The sequence below is a fragment of the Halictus rubicundus genome, chromosome 10 (assembly GCF_050948215.1).
Source record: "Halictus rubicundus isolate RS-2024b chromosome 10, iyHalRubi1_principal, whole genome shotgun sequence".
Classification (NCBI taxonomy): domain Eukaryota; kingdom Metazoa; phylum Arthropoda; class Insecta; order Hymenoptera; family Halictidae; genus Halictus; species Halictus rubicundus.
This window is the reverse complement of record NC_135158.1, coordinates 8,015,628-8,032,590: the sequence shown is the minus strand read 5'-3', so window position 1 is coordinate 8,032,590 and position 16,963 is coordinate 8,015,628. Positions and strand designations below refer to the sequence as shown.

Genomic DNA, 16,963 nt, shown 5'->3' with positions numbered 1-16,963 from the left:
CCACCCCTGACCACTCTTCTGTTAGTCCTTTGCGCTGGCCGTGGACATCTGGATCTAGGGTTCATCAAGGTCGGCATCCAAGGATTTTTAATAGGACCTCTACCACTGCGTGATTTCGGCGGTAATTGTGCCCGTGGAAGCGGACGGTCTAAGGGTCTGCAGTTTGTTCATTTTTAACACTAATCTCGGAAGACTCGAGATGATTTATTTTTCTCTCATTTTTAGTTCCATTACACAATTGCTGAAGATGTGAAAGTGAAACCACCTAATTTGACCATTAACTAGTAGCACTAGAATTATCGAAATGTTCAAAATGATCTACTTTAGATTTTAAAGCATAACATAAACAATAATCATACTAAGAGTTGGAACCATTTTTATTCTAAAAGAAGTTAGACATTTCTTGAAGGAAAATGGTGCGTGTTATTTACTAGGCTATTGAATTTAAAGTACTATTACCAGCACTTTTTTTTTTAAATATCAACTGTCAGCCTAATACGCTCCTTCACTGAGCAGGTATTTCATTGCAAGCGAGTTGCGAATAATGTTGTGAATGGTACCGCGAGCATTACATCGAGCATCGCGCCGCACCACCCTCAATATGTCAATTAAGCCGAATAGATTAAGGCAAGCCGAGTGCCGGTGACTGACAGTAACGACAAAGAGAAGAATTTCTTTTCCAAAATGACGGTGTTCCGCGGCGGTTCTCGATTTATCCACCGGTTCTCTAAAGTGTACGTCAGCTTGATTGACAACTGCGACTCGCGTAACGCCAATTTGTTCGAGTTACGGTTGCCAGCACCGTCGAAAGTGAAATCGCGGCGTGTAAAAACGTCGATACAGATATCCACGATAATGTGTCGTCGGTTCTATTGCATTCCTCCTACGTAGCCAGATTTGCAACATTGTTACGTTCGTGCGATCGGTCAGCCGAAACGTAGCCAATACCGATGAAATCATCAATTTTCTATTTCTACAACACCGTCGAGTTCGAATTTATACCTCAATCTTTTCCGTTCCTGTCCGCTTTTCCCTCTGACTTTTTACAGAGATACAGAGATATAGCACCTCTGTCAGAATTTAAATAACTTTATGCCACGAGAATATTAAAATGAAGCGAAATTAAATCTTATTGTAGACTGCAGAGTTTATATGCGTTTGTGACAAAAATGACTCGATGAAATACAATATTATAAACACATTGTTATACTACTTTTATCTCATTAAAATTTTTGAGAGAAGAAATATACATTTTCGTTTAACTTCTGTTTCGCAAAATTCACCCGTTGCCAACAAATTTTTATCCCGCGTAAAAGACTGCGTTACTTTCATAAGGCAACTTACATACAAACAACGAACTTGTTTTCTGTCATAAAGACACGTGTAAAATTGATTTGCATAATTTATTCTAATAGGATCAATGTGAAAAAGCCTCGTCGCATTTCCAATTAATTCGATTCAGGGATGATTTTAACAGAGAGAAAGAGAAAAATATTACTTGACAGTAAAACTGCTTAAAAATGATCAAAGAAAAATCGTAGCAATGTTTACCTCGCGCAGATTACTCAGAACTACATAGACGTACCATCATTACGATCAACCGTGAAAGCCCCAGCTTCCTCGTTTCGCTCTAATTACGCATTGTCACATTCGATCTCGTTCACCCGGCGTTCTTCGAATTTCGTTTCGGGATTTTTAGCAGGTGTTTCCCAAGCCCTGCCTAATTTATACAATTTCACCGCGGGAACAATTAACCGATCCTGCCTCGTACGCGAATGTATTACGAGCGCGGGTGCCCCCGTGCTTTCTCTTTAACTTGAACTTAATTGCACCGCGAGCGCAGCCTCGTGGCTTCCCTCTCGATGCAAACAACAGACTGTTGCACCTCGAGTCCGGGTTACCATCGTTCTCCAACCGGTCCCGTATATCGCGGTCCTAATTGCACCGTGGAAGCACGATCGCGTATCAAACAAGATCCCATAGAGGGTCCTCAGTCGCATCCTTGGGAGTGCCATGATCCAACCTGCCGCGTGCACTGGATGCAACGTGCAACCGTCGCCGCCGCCGCCGGTGCACTCCGCGAGGATGCAACGTCACCGTGCTGTGTCGTTAGTGCCAATCCGCGATTCACCGTCATTCATTTCAGACATGCGCGAGGGTGAGCCGTGACCCTGGACGAAGAAGAGGACCGAACATGAAACGATCTAGGAGGACGTCTCCCGTGGATTCGCCGTGGATCCGTTATGTCTCCGCGGCTGCCCTACTGGTGCTCTTTGCCGGACTCGATCATGTGACAGGTGAGTCTGCTGTTCACGTTTTTATCCCATAATTCGGTCGTTCGGTCTTCGTCTACCTTCGATAGTTTTGACCCAGAGACTCGAAACCGTCATTTTCTGGAGATTAAATTAACCCCTTGATTTATTTGACAGCGATCAGAACGGCTCTGTCGTTTATAATTTATTGGAAAATTTTTATTATAAAAATTGTAGAAAATTTTCTATAATGACGAAATGCCGATCACAGGGAACTAGAATTTCATTTAATTTTGAAAAAAATAAAGGAACGGGGCGGGGGTTACAGTTCCCTGTATCTCGTACATTTCGAACGTTTTGTTTTTCTTTTCGTTTTTTTTGTTTTCTGTCGGTGAATTATCAAAGCGGAAGGAGCAGCTCGCAATCCTTGTTCTTGTTTACCGATGAAAAAAGTAACTCGCCGCGCGCCCGAGAAGAATGATAATGAACGAGCGAATGAGAGGAAAAATAATGAAAATAATGCAACGCCTCGCCTCGCGTTTCCTCCCGCTTTATCTAAGGTAAATACGCCTTTAGATTAATCTATCCGCGACCTACTATCCCGTGCGACACATTCAGAAGAACTGTTTCCTCGCGAAGATGGTCCGTTCATTCCCATCGTTACCATTTCGGATCGTGAGATCGAGGTCTCGTTCGTATTCAAACCGCAATTTGTTCACCGTTAATGATGCTTCTCTCACCTGTTCGGACGCGAACGAACTAATTAATCCGCCGGCTCGTTAGGTGTCACGCACCTGCCATACTCGGCTATCGGAGAATACATTTTCAAAAAATGTTCAATGATCACTAGGACAGTGTCGTACACGAGTTAATATTGCTGGACTGTACTTAAATTCCTGGCCGTGATATAATTTGATACGTCGAGGTCGCACATAACCTTTGATCGCGGAAATAAAAGGTGTATTTAGCTTTGACGCTGGGGAATCTCGAGGATCCTTTTTCATCCCCGAATCAACGAGGACATTCTTGAAGGGAGGCGGACAAGAAGCGTTGGAATGCTGCCGGCAATGCATTGTCGCATAAACTGGCGAAGCTACTTAAACGCATGTATACTGCAACATAAGTTTCAAACCAGTTTTCGGCGAACTGCGGACGGAAATTGTTCCGCGGAAGTTCCACTGCGGCTTGCTTTGTATTAATGATCGCCGCGCTAGAGCGTTCGTAAACACTGTCTTCTTCTAACCGAGCGACGGAACTGCTTTTGACCATAATTTAATTACTCAGCTTAATCATACTCTCTGTCTCAAGCAACAGAAAGTGGCAAATTTTGAAGAAATTCTTATCTGGTTTCTCCCAACCAATATACATATAATTATATTAAAAATTGAATCTGATCAGAAATCTTGCTGTTCAAAATTTGCGAAATTAATAATCTCGGTACAGGAAATTTCGTTCGACACAACTCGTAAACGAAGGTACAGTGAAAGTTGCCCTTCGAAAATCGACCGACAAGCAACAATGTCTGCCGACTTCTTTCGCGGGGATTCCGGGACCTAATAGGGAGGGTTTGTCTCGTATTTCTGATTAGTGATGTATTAATATGTCCAGCGATACGCTCGTGTCCGCGACGTAACTCTGTCGAACCGATGGAAGCGCGGAAACGTGCAAAAAGCCGGCCGACCTTGTCCCACTTCCGTGGAAGCTTTGGGGAACGAGCTTACTTGTGTAAATGCTACACAACACATGCAGCAATCGCGGCCGGTGGCGCGTAGTCGAGCCGTTTCGTTATGTAATCGTTTCGTTATGTACACCGGGTGTTTCAGAATTGTTGACGCTGCGGGTGGCAGCTGTTCCGATGTTCGAAAACGAGGGAGTCGCGACCCTCTTATTCGATCAGCTCGAAGTTGATCGCGGAAACTTTGTGAAATATGAATTCCGCGATGCGAATCGGTCCGCTCCGTTTCAATACTATTTTTTTCTTTCATTACTATTACGATTCTCACTTATCTCTTCATCCCTTCCGTTTCTGTTCAACCGGTTAAGCTCGAAACAATGAAACAAGATGATTTTTACATGTATAGAATTATCTATTAATTTCAAACGGCCTGGATTGCAACTTTTATGCAACTTTAAACATTGTATTCAGTGCGCGAACTTTATCTTCTCCTAATACAACAGTATTCTTAAATTCTCTGGAAGTTTCACAAATGCAGAAATTCCACACTCTACTTGTAAACGCAGTGAGAATGAACTACAATTTCTGAACCAAAAAAGGCGAGTTAATTTCTCTCCATTTTAGTTCAACTCCATTTCTTCATTTTTCTCTTCTAAATAGTTCATGTATGGATTAAACAAAATTTTAACATTAATGCCACAATAATACTTCTACTAGATAAAAGAGATAGAAAAATATAGAAATAAATTCGAATTGTTCTCAATCACGTTTAATCATGCTTGCTTAGATTGGATAATTGATGGTTCATCTCGGCATTCTGATTTTAGCAATAAAAGCAGTTCACTGTATCGCTATCTCATCGCAGCAAGCTCCAGTGCAATACAATGTTTCCAAAAGCAACATTTCCCCGAGCAAATTTGGTTTAAACCGTTTAAAGGGGTCATACGTGTCGATTCGGTGTTCACTAAAACATAAACACGCGCAGCCATTGTCGCATAGAGCGTATAAGGTGTTTCTTCGAATATTCGTCCCAGGCGTTCCTTTTGGCTGCCTCGGGAAAGTAAATTCTCTTCGGATCGAGTCGGTGGAGCAAATGCAGGTAGTTCGAGGTGGTGAAAGAGGAAAGGAGACGGGAACGCAAGAAGGAAGAATGAAAAGGAAACAGGAAGAGATGGAAAGAAAGCGAGAGGAACGGGGAAACGGCGAAATTTGCTAGATTTCTTTAAAACAACTCCCGGTTTATTTACGATCCGCGATAGTGTGGTACCAAACGATTTGGCAACTTCCGCCGACGGAGTTTCTGGTAGATTATGCTGCGTGGGAATCGATCTTTATCCGTGACCGATGATAAGCGTCGATCCCTTCCGCCGGCAAACGCGATTCAGCTGTCGGCGGCGTTTGGGAGATACAGTGATCGAGCAGTGATTGTTCATATTTTTACTACAGTTCGTGGTTCGCTTTCTTAAGGAAACAATAATTTGCTTATTTCCTCTAATAACTTTCATCGGGTTTCAGCTGATTTCATAAAAATGAAATCGGTTGTGACATAAAAACAAGAGAAATTTTCAAGTTTCAGACATTCCACTGCAATCGAAATCGTTTAAGATGTCCAATTATGTAGATTAGTCCACGCAAATAGAATCTCGTCAATATTCCGACCGCTTCTGGTTCCATGGAAAGCAAGTTGATCGCATTTTAATGAGCTTTATTTTTTGTTGTTCACAAAGCAGAGACTCAGAAAAGAGAGACAGAGAAAAAAAAACGCGAAAGCGTTTCGACGAGCCCGGTATAATCAATTCCACGTTAAACCGCAGTTCAGCGCGTCTAAAAATGTCGGTGTTCAATTAAAAATAATTAATGGAAAAAGCGCGGGGTAGGGCAGGAGTTTTGCAGGGCCGTTAATTAGCCAAAACGTGAAAGCTGTCCTGGCAGCGTGTCAAACGGGCAATCGAATTCGCTCGGTGTCCGGTTGAATTTTTAATCCGCCGGGTTTTAGAACGGGCCCGGTAATAACGTGGTGTGTCCCGTTGCGGTCGGTGCGTTGAAAGACAACATTTCGTTGTCGAACAACGAACGCTATGACGTTGTACACACAGGATCGTTGCTCCGCGACTGGAAAAACCTGACGCGAAAAGAATCGATCGGCTCCGCTGGCTACCTCGATGCGTGTCCGCCTGTTAATATCGGCTTCGAATCGGCATGCAATCGGGTGAAAGTACTCTGTAGTACGTATATTCTGGAAACACCTGTAAACGCGCGGGAACACGCCGCTCCGGTAATGGCTGGCAACGGGTTTAGTGACCCTTCACTCGGTGCCGGCTGATCATTATGATTAGCCGTTCAGCCACCCCCTCGCGATGCAGATTACGATAGTGATTTCCCCGCCGGGGGAGGTTCCCTTGCTCGACACTCTTTCGGCAACGCTGCAACGAGCTCGTTCATTATGGGAAATGCTCGAACGATTCATTAAGGGGATCCGCCTGGTTAACAGTCTGAAAAAGTCGTGATTCATAAAAAATTTCTTTGACAAAATTAATGAACCTTGTTTCACAACAGCACCTTATTTAAAAGTACATACAGGGCGAACGATTTCGACCTCTTTCAAAAATTGGGATTTTTTTTGCTACCGACTTGACATCAAGAAACAAATTAAGTTGGGAAAACGAGGGTTGAAAATGATTTGTCTGCAATTTTAGCTCTCGCGATCGGGCCAGTTCGATGCCAGTAAGTTGGCACTCGAAATTACCATACAATCGATCTATTCGATTCCGTTTTCGTGGGATACTCATCTAAAGTAGCTGTTCGCAATATATTCGTATTACTCGTCGAGATCATCGAATTGATTTCGCGTATCCGCGGAACGATTCCGCGACGCGTTGCGCGCTCCCTAGATCGCATAGACACGATGATCGCGGCCCTGAATAAATTGAGATTGGGATCTTCGCCTCGGCGAGACACGAGCTTCCTCCAACAATCGACTCAGATACGCGGCCGGTTATCGTCTCTCGATCTTTTCCCTTTCGCAGTCGGAAACAATGTTTTACGGCGGCGTCCAGTTCGCGCGGGCTAATTAGTTGGCCTGGCCTCCCCGGACGGGATTCAACGGATCCACTTGAAACACGAATCCCGCGTTTTCCACGTACATACACACGCGAATAAAACACCGCCGTCCGGCTTTTCAGACGGGCGGACATATTTCTGCGGCGACGCACCTCGCCCCTACCTGTTCTTGCCAACGTTGATCCTCGTACTCGACCGTTTTGCGACATTAACGCCGCTGGTCGCTGACTGAGAACGTGTCGCGCTAACGAGGACAATTCCTCGTGACAAACTTCGTTGAAATTCGAGATTTCATCGGGCCATTGTTGGTAATATTTACTATTACACATCGGAAGTTATTAAACGTATTATCCGTCATTCCACAGTGAATTTTACCGTTGACTTCTCGTTGTACTTTAGTCCATCACTCATTTCTCATATCTAGAATATTGAATTGTCAGTATGACAAAGAAAAAATCAGGAGAATATGAAAATAAAATTGAGGTAAAATACAATTTATTACAATTAAGGTAGACAGTTCTTGCCGTGCATAAAACTCCGCAGTCTGTTATATGATGAAATAATGTGAGAAAACAAAGGAGATCATATTTCTCCGTCTCTTTGTAAATTGAGAATATTAATTAATGAAGCACGGTGGAACACATTACCGGAAAATGTAGCAATGTATTTCTTTCGAAGAAGTTCTTTCGCAACATACTAGATGTAAAAAATGTGAAAAAGTAGAGAATTGCGGAAGACTTGAAAACACCAAAATAAAAAGTTCAAGTGCAAGCTCTGAATTGATTTCCAGCCCCCGTGACAGAAAATTCATAAAGCGACATCTCTTTCCACGCAGAACGACAATCGAATTTCCAATCCGTTCGGACAGCTTACGAGTGAAAATTACAGTGCTCGAAGCATAAGCCGGCGCGAGACAAGCCGTGTGGATGCGTTTCGCGGCGGATAACTGTCGACCTTTCGAACGGTTCCTGAACGACAAGAAAAATTTGATTACGTTGCCTCGAGTTACGGCATTCGACTCGAGCCATTCGAGTCCGCGGGAGAGATATTAGAAAGGAAAAATCATGTTATCGAACCGAGCCGATATTTTTCAGAAAACGGCCGCGAAATATAATTGCACGCTCGTTTTCGCGCGTGTCAGACAGTTGTCGACATTTTCACTGAAATATGTCTGGCGTGCGTGTATGCGTGTATCGGCTCGCGTGATTGAGTAACCCGTACGACTTAATTCCACAATGTCCGAGCCGGTACCTGTAAAATCGGTTTCGTAACACGCTGATAGTACAAGCAAAATGCAATTCAATAATGAAATCCAGACCAGGGACCATTAACGTCCTTAATCATTTTTTAACAGTTCTAATTTCGTTGATTTTAATATTTATTATTTTTTAGTCGGTCCTTTTAAAAGTGAAAGTAATGAAAGTAATACAAACTTAATTTCGAAATAATAGTTTCTATCGAGAAATTAATTGAAAATCGAAATTCAGTATGTTGTCTGATATTTAGTATAGCAAATGCCCCGTGTTCGGCGCAATTTTCCGAAATCTAGATGTAAAAATTGCGTCGCTGATGAAAGAACAACAGGCTGGTGAACGTATTAACGAGGAGTTGCTCGATTCTTAATCTCTCGATGCGAAGTTCTTCAATTAAAAGTTCTGTAATCAGTTCCCGAAGAATTAATGTCTCTTATGCTTCGAACAAAAGGAAACTGCTCGAAACTGTTTGGCGCCGATACTGCGGCGAATCTTCGTACACAGGGAATTGAAAAGTTTGAAAAGAGCACGGACAGGGCCGTGTAGCTCGGCAGAGATTTTGTAGACAGGAAAGTTACTTTCAAGTTCCGCCTCTCGAAAATGATAGAATTCATGGGTGCAAGTTTCAATGTGTGTCACTCGGTGAGCCTGCTTTCCGCTTTATGAGCTTGCAACGCGATACGATAGCGAAATTAAACCGACTAATATGCAAATTTAACTAAGAGCCCTTTCACTTGCATTTCCCTCGATATTTTTCGGTTCTGGTAAGTTTCTGCGTGCATGCCTTGTATGGGCGTGTGAGCAGTTATAATGCAATTCAACGTTGTTATGAAACATGAATTTGTTGCTGGCGGATTGAAAATTAAGTGGAAGATGCATGATTGAGTTTAAACCATCCCTCAATTGCTATAAATATTACAACTATCGAAAAGAAACGAGTATAATGAATGAAATGAGCGAAGGAGAAAATTGTTGAGGTGCCTTTTCGTGAACCACAATTCTTGAAAAATTTATGATGAATGAGAGGAGAAAAAGGGAATACAAAAATATGAAATTAAAATTAGTCTCTTTTTTAATTTCTGACGTAGAAAACAGTAAAAACTTTTCTGACAATTTAATAATATTAATATCGACATTTAATAGAATGGATAAATTCAGTCATATGTTTTTTTGTAATATTGTTACAGGATGTCAATTTTATCCTGTAGGAGAGTACCTGAAGTTCGTGAGGGTACCAGAGAACCTTGCGAAGGGTACAGAGATCCTGTCACTGGAGGCACATCCAAGGAACCACATTTCGATTATGCCAGTTGACAGAGTAAGTACCGATTAAATATACAACAGAAAGGCACTCACCTTTCTTCAAATTAATTATGCAGCGTAATCGAGTAATTCGTGTAATTAATTAAACGCAACTCCTGCGTGATATTAAATATCATGTGATTTTTGTTCTCTTAATTTGTCGAGCAATTATCAAATATTCCAAGTGAACAATCGCGGAGATCTAGTCAGATAATGAAAAGGATGGCACTGCTTCAGAGAAACACTCCATTAACACGATTCGCATTTAATTAACTTTAATTAACAGATTTCGTGTGTCTGATTATACCATTGGAGAAAGTGAAGGAACGAATGTTACATAGAATTCCGTGGCTGTAGTATGTGATGAAAGAAGTCAGTGTGTCGTGTTATGGTTTCGAGGATTCGGAAGTTGAATCTTTCGGATTCGCTTCGAAAGTGACGCAACTTTGAGATGATTGCGTGCGCGAAAGTAAATGAGAACTATTTTATAATGAAAAAAAAAACAGGAAAAAGAAACGGCTGCATAAATAGCACAGACTGCATAATTCTGTAGTTAATAAGCATTTATAATACATTTATCTGGATAAGTGGGAATCAACTTTGTCTGTCCAATTAACTGAAATGAAAATTCCAATGAATAATCATGAGCATTATAGTAATAAGTGTCGTTATGAATTTGTTTTAACATAAACACAGATCCAGACTGTTTTGCATGAGGGATGTCAATTACCATTTGTAAATAATTTATCGCCCGTTTCAAAAACAGGTTTCATTACATTTTATCAGGAAAATACAAATATTCATGCTACTACTTACGAGACATCTTCCGTAAATGTTGTTTCAGTGAAAGTCGTGTTGACGATTTAAAAATAAAATTCTATTTTTATGTTATTGATATTCGGAGAAAATCTAGCCGTACAAATTTACATGTATTAATTTTCTTTTCGATTTTATAAACTATGAATGACAAGTTCTAATCTAATAATGAAATCATTCTAAACAATTTTTATTTGGCAGTCTAGTTACTAAAGATTCACATCTTGGATATATATTTCTTCGCGAGGATTGCAGTACAGAGTCCTCAGTGATTGTTCTAAGAGCATTAGCTCCGAATCGGAAGAAAATCGTTTACGATTTCGCGCCGAATGGCCAGCTGTTAGCAATCGTTTTAGTCGTTAGCGCACGGTATTGCAGTTCCAGAGAAGCAACCTCGATGTCGAGAAAAAACGTTTCTAGCGAACAAAACAATTCCCGAGGAGTACCGTGTTTACCGTTCAACAGCGACCATAAATGAACCTCGGGCAGAATGATCGTTCCAAAAGTATCTTGTGTACCGTTGCCTATATGACATAGCGTAACCGAGTTGTAACTGTTTGCAGGACGAGGATGCTCGTTTCTTCGCGTACAAACAGACGAACAAGACACACGTGTCTCTGGTGCTGGCCCAGTCATTGGAGGATCTTGTGGACACCGAGTCGCCTAGAAATCTGCTCAAGTTCCGCGTGGTCTGCGACTACAACGATGGCGGCGATTCCCTGGTAAATCGTAGAAAGTAGATCTAGCGCGCGATCGATTTGTTCATCGATTTTATTAATACGCGATACCGTCGCACGCCATCTGCCTTAACGGGACAGACGATGGAACTCTCATTACGGACTCATCCATGGAATGCTTGATACAAGTTCTTGGCCACCCAAGGAGTCGAGCCACGATAATGTCCGTCATAGTTACACAATCCAAAAAAAAAAAAAATATTTAATAATGCAGGAATATTCACGAAATGTCTAAAATAAGAATTTCTTGCTGTCCAAGGAGTCGAGCGAATTGTTAACACGTAACATAACATTTTTAATGAAATTAACCCTTTGCACTCGGCGCTATTTTCATTCTAAAACGAAATTTTTCATCCGTCTTGGAATATTTCCATTTTGTTCGTACGAGACTGATCTGATTTCCACATATAATATTTAAATGTTTAGTAATCTATTAAATACAAATTTTGTAATATAACAAATATTTTTTGTAATTTCTTTGAAATAATGCCACAACAATTTCTAGTGGTGCTTTAGAGTCACCACTTGAGTGCAAAGGGTTAAGTTGGATAAAAAAAAAATGCTAATAAAATTGGGCTTATCAGATAGTACTAAAAATGGATGTTCAGATGATATTCATTGTAGATGTAGGATTGTTGAATGTGACAACGGCACGAGCCGTTTTTTCGTCGGCGAATAAAAATCGCGATCGGCACCGTAACGGTTCCGTCGATCCACGGCATTCCTTCGGAATAATTGCATAAACGCTGATTAGCGCGTTACAGAACTATAAAACCGGTAGCGTAGGCTCGGCTGTATCGCGACCGGTACCTACACGCTCCAATTATCGCGGCGCGCACGGGGAAAGAACCAGATCTCTGGGGGGAAAAGTGGAATAGGTTTGGGAACTTTTGCGCCAGCCAGCGGAACGGCGTGTGTGTTTCAAAATTTTTAACGGTGCTTCCAAGAACGAGCCGCTTGGAACCGCTACTTTCCATACTTACGAGAATTACACGCGATGGCTACCAGCATTATAGTTCGTAATTATGCGCAAGCCGGACACGGAAAGCCGGCATCGAAGTCACCGCAGAACAGCGCGAAGACGCCTATTAATTATATCTGCGGCGTTTTACGTCGATTCCAGCCAATCGCTGGCTAACTTCTTCATCGACTACGGGAATATCATTGACTATCATCAACGGGAGAAACAAGTAGGGTGAAAGCTTTTACGAAGATCGAGCACTAATTGAGTCGTCACCATTTGAATGGATCACTAGCAAGTATACCACTGAGATTTTTCCTGTTCATTCTTATGTTTTTTTTTTTTAAATTTCTAAGACTAATATTTATCTATGCTCCAATAGACAATTTTTATTTTTTTATTATGTTCTTGGTCTGAGAACATCCCTTAAAGTTTCGGACAACGCGAAACCGTGCGAGAAATCATTCTAAAGGTTTTTATTCAACCATTTATGATGAACACGCAAGGGTTTTCGAATTATCTGACAGAAATTCCGACAGTTTTCAAAGAAACTTTTTGTTATCAATCTTCCGAAATATACACAAGTAGCACTCGATATAGTCATCGGTATAGGTGTAACGACGAAGAACAGCAATTACTAGTAATTACGAGGTGAACAGCTACTGTCCGAGATTTTCGAAATATTCTGCATCTGCATTCAAATGGAATCCAGGTACAAGGATTCCGCGCGTCGCAGTTGTAATAATTGCTCCGCCGTGCCTCCCCATCCCCCGGAAAACAGGCTTTCAGCAAATGGACCACGGTTTTGCGAAAGTATGCAATAAAAACTGCAGAACACGGTAGACGGAGTTGTCTTGCGTTAATACAATCCCGGCGGATAAATCTGAAGTGAGACTGTTATGGCGTCCCCGTCTCGTCGGTGATATTAAATGTTGAAGAGAGGGAGAGGAACAGAAGGGAAGAGGACAGCCGAGAGTAGAAGCACGGAGGAGAGGAATATTAAAATCAATTCCGTATACTGGGCTATACGCGAACAGGGTTTCTGGAAAGGACATCATAAAGTTGCGGAAAAGTTTTTCGTGCCTGTTCTACGACTATTGTTTCAACCTTTCTTCTTTTATGCCCGCGGTGCATCAACTTCCTTCATTTTATTTCATGTTCGCGTTCCGTCATCCTTCATCTCATCCCTCCTTGGCTTCCTTTGATTATTGTGGCAAGCGAACAATTATTTATCCGTCCCATAATCTATCGTAAATATTGTTCTTGGTTATCTTGATTATCATGAACATTTTTCACTCTTCGTATACCTATTTTATATTTATTTTGTCTTTGTTTACATTATGAATATTTGTTCTGATTTTCGTTTTTGATTATCTTGATTGTCATCAATTTAATATGGATTATCATATTTTCATTTTTGTTCTTGATGTGTACTTCCTTTTTCATGCAATTTTAACTTGGAGATTACTTAATATTCTTGCAAATGTTAGGTGACATTTCGTTTAATATGATCCATGCGCAACGGACTCGTACTTTCTCCGCGATAGGTTGTCGGATTTTCTACTTTCATTTTTATTGATAAATCGGCATAGCTTGTCGCAAACGAAAATTATGAGAAAGAGGCGAATGAGATTATCGGGAGAAAATAGTTGGAACGTATCAAACGCCCTCGCTGGTGTATCTTTTTCCTCTTATCTTCTTCTCACATACATTTATCGCTTCCGTCCTACAAATCTCTCTTGCTTTTTATTTATTCCTTCTCTTGCCTGGAGAAGCAGTCACGGAATCGGGAAGAACTGTGCAGGAAATTTTTCAAGGCATCAACTTTTCATAACAATTTACAGCACAACAGAACGGCATATTGTACATGTATCAATTACATAAAGAATGAAAAAGTGTTCCGTTAGAATTGTTCGAACAGTTTGCAATTTAATTCAGAATATAAGAGATCATTCATTAGGAGCACGAAGAGGAGCATTTTGAGATTGTTAAATAATGATTAGTGAAAGTACACGGGTAAATTCTACGAAAACGCTCGAGGAATCAGCAATGCAAAAATGTCATTAACTCGCTCACGCTAGGCTGCAGTTTCTAACACCGAGCATATTTAAAACGAAACTGAAACATCCTGCACGTACACGCTCATTGTCACGGGAACGTTACGTGAGGTCATTAGCGAGGTGTAGCAGGAAACAGTGGCTTAAAAGATGCTGAAAATTGTATATTTTCTCTTTTTGTTCCGGAAATATTTTCTCCGGTTATATGTCCCCGCAGCTTTCTTGTTTCTCCATGTCTGCCGCTCTAATTTGTTTTTATATTTTCCTTCAGTTTATTTCTGCATTTCTTCTTTCCTAGTTCCACGGTGTTCAAAGCACCGAGTTGTGTTCATAATTGACGACACCATCATTATCCCGGCTCTGCAACTATAATTTCTCATAGTACATTCCGAAGTGTTTGAAATCTATCTTAAATGTAGTGTAAACGTGATTAAAAGATTCAACGAGGTTTAAAACTTTTTCAACAATTCAGCACAACGATGATACAATTTTAGAAAACAGATATTTAAACTTGGGATTTTATATGCTTCAAGGAAAGTTAACAAATTCAATTTCAGGGAGACGACAATGGCAATAATACTGGTGTCAAGATATAAATTATGAAAGCTTTTATTTTCTTTTTAGAAAAAAATTTGTAATTAAATATTTTATAGTTAGAACGAGCAGGTACAATTTAAAGCTGTACAGAAATTGAAAATATTCAAGGATATATTAGTTTCAGTTTATCAAAATCATTAAGAGAAATTTGCATTTGGCTCCAAATGGTGCAAGTAATTATTATTTTCAATAAATAGCCGTAGTCTATGTACAGCATATAAACTTTTCGCACAGAGTTTAATCATGTCATACTTAATTCTAACGGAGTTGTAGAACTCGGAATTCCGCGGGAATTGTCTGCGGGATCAGACGGTTATCCGGGACACTATATTTTCGAAGCACGCAGCACATCTAATGTACTAATACTTATGCTTGTAGGTGACATCGCACCTGTCAGTGACGGTCTACGTGGAGGACATAAACGATCATGCTCCGCAATTTGTCGATGCGCCTTATCACGTAACCGTGGACGAGCTTACGCCAGTTGGTGAGATATACCGCATACGAACTAGTTTTACGCTGAACTGTGCTTCGAGACGCTTTATTCGAAAGAAAAATGAATTTCCATGCTTATCGAGATATTAGTCATCGTTCGAACCCATTGTGCTCGCAATAATGTAAAAATTTGCAAAACACTTTCGTTGTTCTCATGACGTGATGAGGCAACACTTTGTTTTACTTCTCTAACAATAAGTTTCCACAGTGAATCACGAATAAAATAGTTGGACGGGATACTTAGATCTTTGTTCGAGACTGTAAAAATATGATATAGAAAATATGCAGACTTTCGACTGAGTTATACTACAAATTGGTAAAGTATTGAGCTAAATTGTTAATTGGTATAAATCTTCTCGTATTACCCAAAGAAGTTTTTGCTTTAATATTTACTAATGTGCATCATTAGCACCTTCTCTGTGTTTGCAGCATTTAACTTTAGAACAAATAGGCGGCAATCATAAATTTTTCGTTACATACTATTTCACCGACGAAGTAATCGTTGCGGCTATAAAAGAAATCATAAAGCAGGATGTCACACCTCGTTAGACAATCTATTGTCCATGTATAAAACAGACGCTTTATGGCCAACTACTTCTCGCAAACACTATCATTCACAAATTACTGTACTATTGTTCCTGAACAAAAATGTCTAACCAGAACACAATCATGTAATATTCCAATTAGCACGATCGAGCTGTAACAAGTCAGAAGAAAATCACGAAGAAATCACGATCGTTTCTTCGCATTTCGACCGACTTGTCACGATCGTAATCATTTCCAAATCCTTAATCGTTTTCCCCAGAAAAAAATCTCTAACTGGAACAGAATCGATCGATGTCGATGTAACGTGATCGAACAGAAGAAAATCCCCAAGAAACCTGTCGGAGGCATTGTTTCGTTTCGCGACTCGATCGAACGGAACGTTGCACGGCCAATTGGCTTTCCGAAAGTTCAATATTGCCACGAAATTCGTCTGTCTAATCGCAGGTGTGACGATATTTCGTGGGATCCACGCGGTGGACGGTGACAAGCCGAACACGCCGAACAGCGACGTGCACTATGCGATAGTGAAAGGCAACGAGCAGGGGAAATTTTCACTAGAATCCGGCCACAGAACCGCTCTCATACTCCGCAAACCGGTGGACTACGACAACGGCGATCGCGAGTTCACGCTGGTCATCGCGGCCACGGTGAGTAGACGATGTTACACATGCACCGCGGGCAAGAACATCGTAGAAAACCGCGGGTGAAAGTCGCAGCGCCGTCGATATTACCCCACGATCGTTTCTCGTTACGACCGGCGTCATTGTCGACTCTTCTGCCTCGTATGTTACAGGACCGCGGCGTTCCTTCCAGGACCACGAACACCACCGTCAAAATCACGATCCTCGACAACGACGATCTCGACCCGAAGTTCTCGCGCGACGTATACAAGGCGAAGATCTACGAGTTCTACCCTATGCCGGTAAATATCCAATTCTGTGCTCTCTTAACACTAGAGCAATAAATGCGACCGACGTATATTGCTTTGTAACAGTGACAATGTTACAAAGTGCCCATTCAGACTTCATACAACTTCTATTGTAATATGTGCTTCAATGAAAAGGTTCATTAAAAAATTTCCGATGAAAACATTTTTACAATTTCAGTAATTGTAGAAGAAAAAGTTTGGAACCAGTCATTTTGACTGGTCCGGTAGTTCTAGTGTTAATATTGTTCTCGCGAGTAAAATGAAGATGCAGGGAAGGAAAGAAA

The 16,963-nt window shown here is 41.0% G+C and overlaps 1 protein-coding gene across 1 annotated transcript in view; it reads left to right on the top strand.

Moving 5' to 3' along the window:
• Window positions 1-16,963, top strand: part of Cad89d (cadherin 89D) — a 61,826-nt gene that overhangs the window by 24,464 nt on the left and 20,399 nt on the right. The window contains exons 2-7 of the mRNA XM_076795534.1: window positions 2,147-2,297; window positions 9,428-9,558; window positions 10,922-11,080; window positions 15,089-15,197; window positions 16,196-16,398; window positions 16,545-16,673. Of these exons, the coding sequence (XP_076651649.1) occupies window positions 2,147-2,297; window positions 9,428-9,558; window positions 10,922-11,080; window positions 15,089-15,197; window positions 16,196-16,398; window positions 16,545-16,673 (882 nt within the window). The remainder of the gene's footprint in view (window positions 1-2,146; window positions 2,298-9,427; window positions 9,559-10,921; window positions 11,081-15,088; window positions 15,198-16,195; window positions 16,399-16,544; window positions 16,674-16,963) is intronic.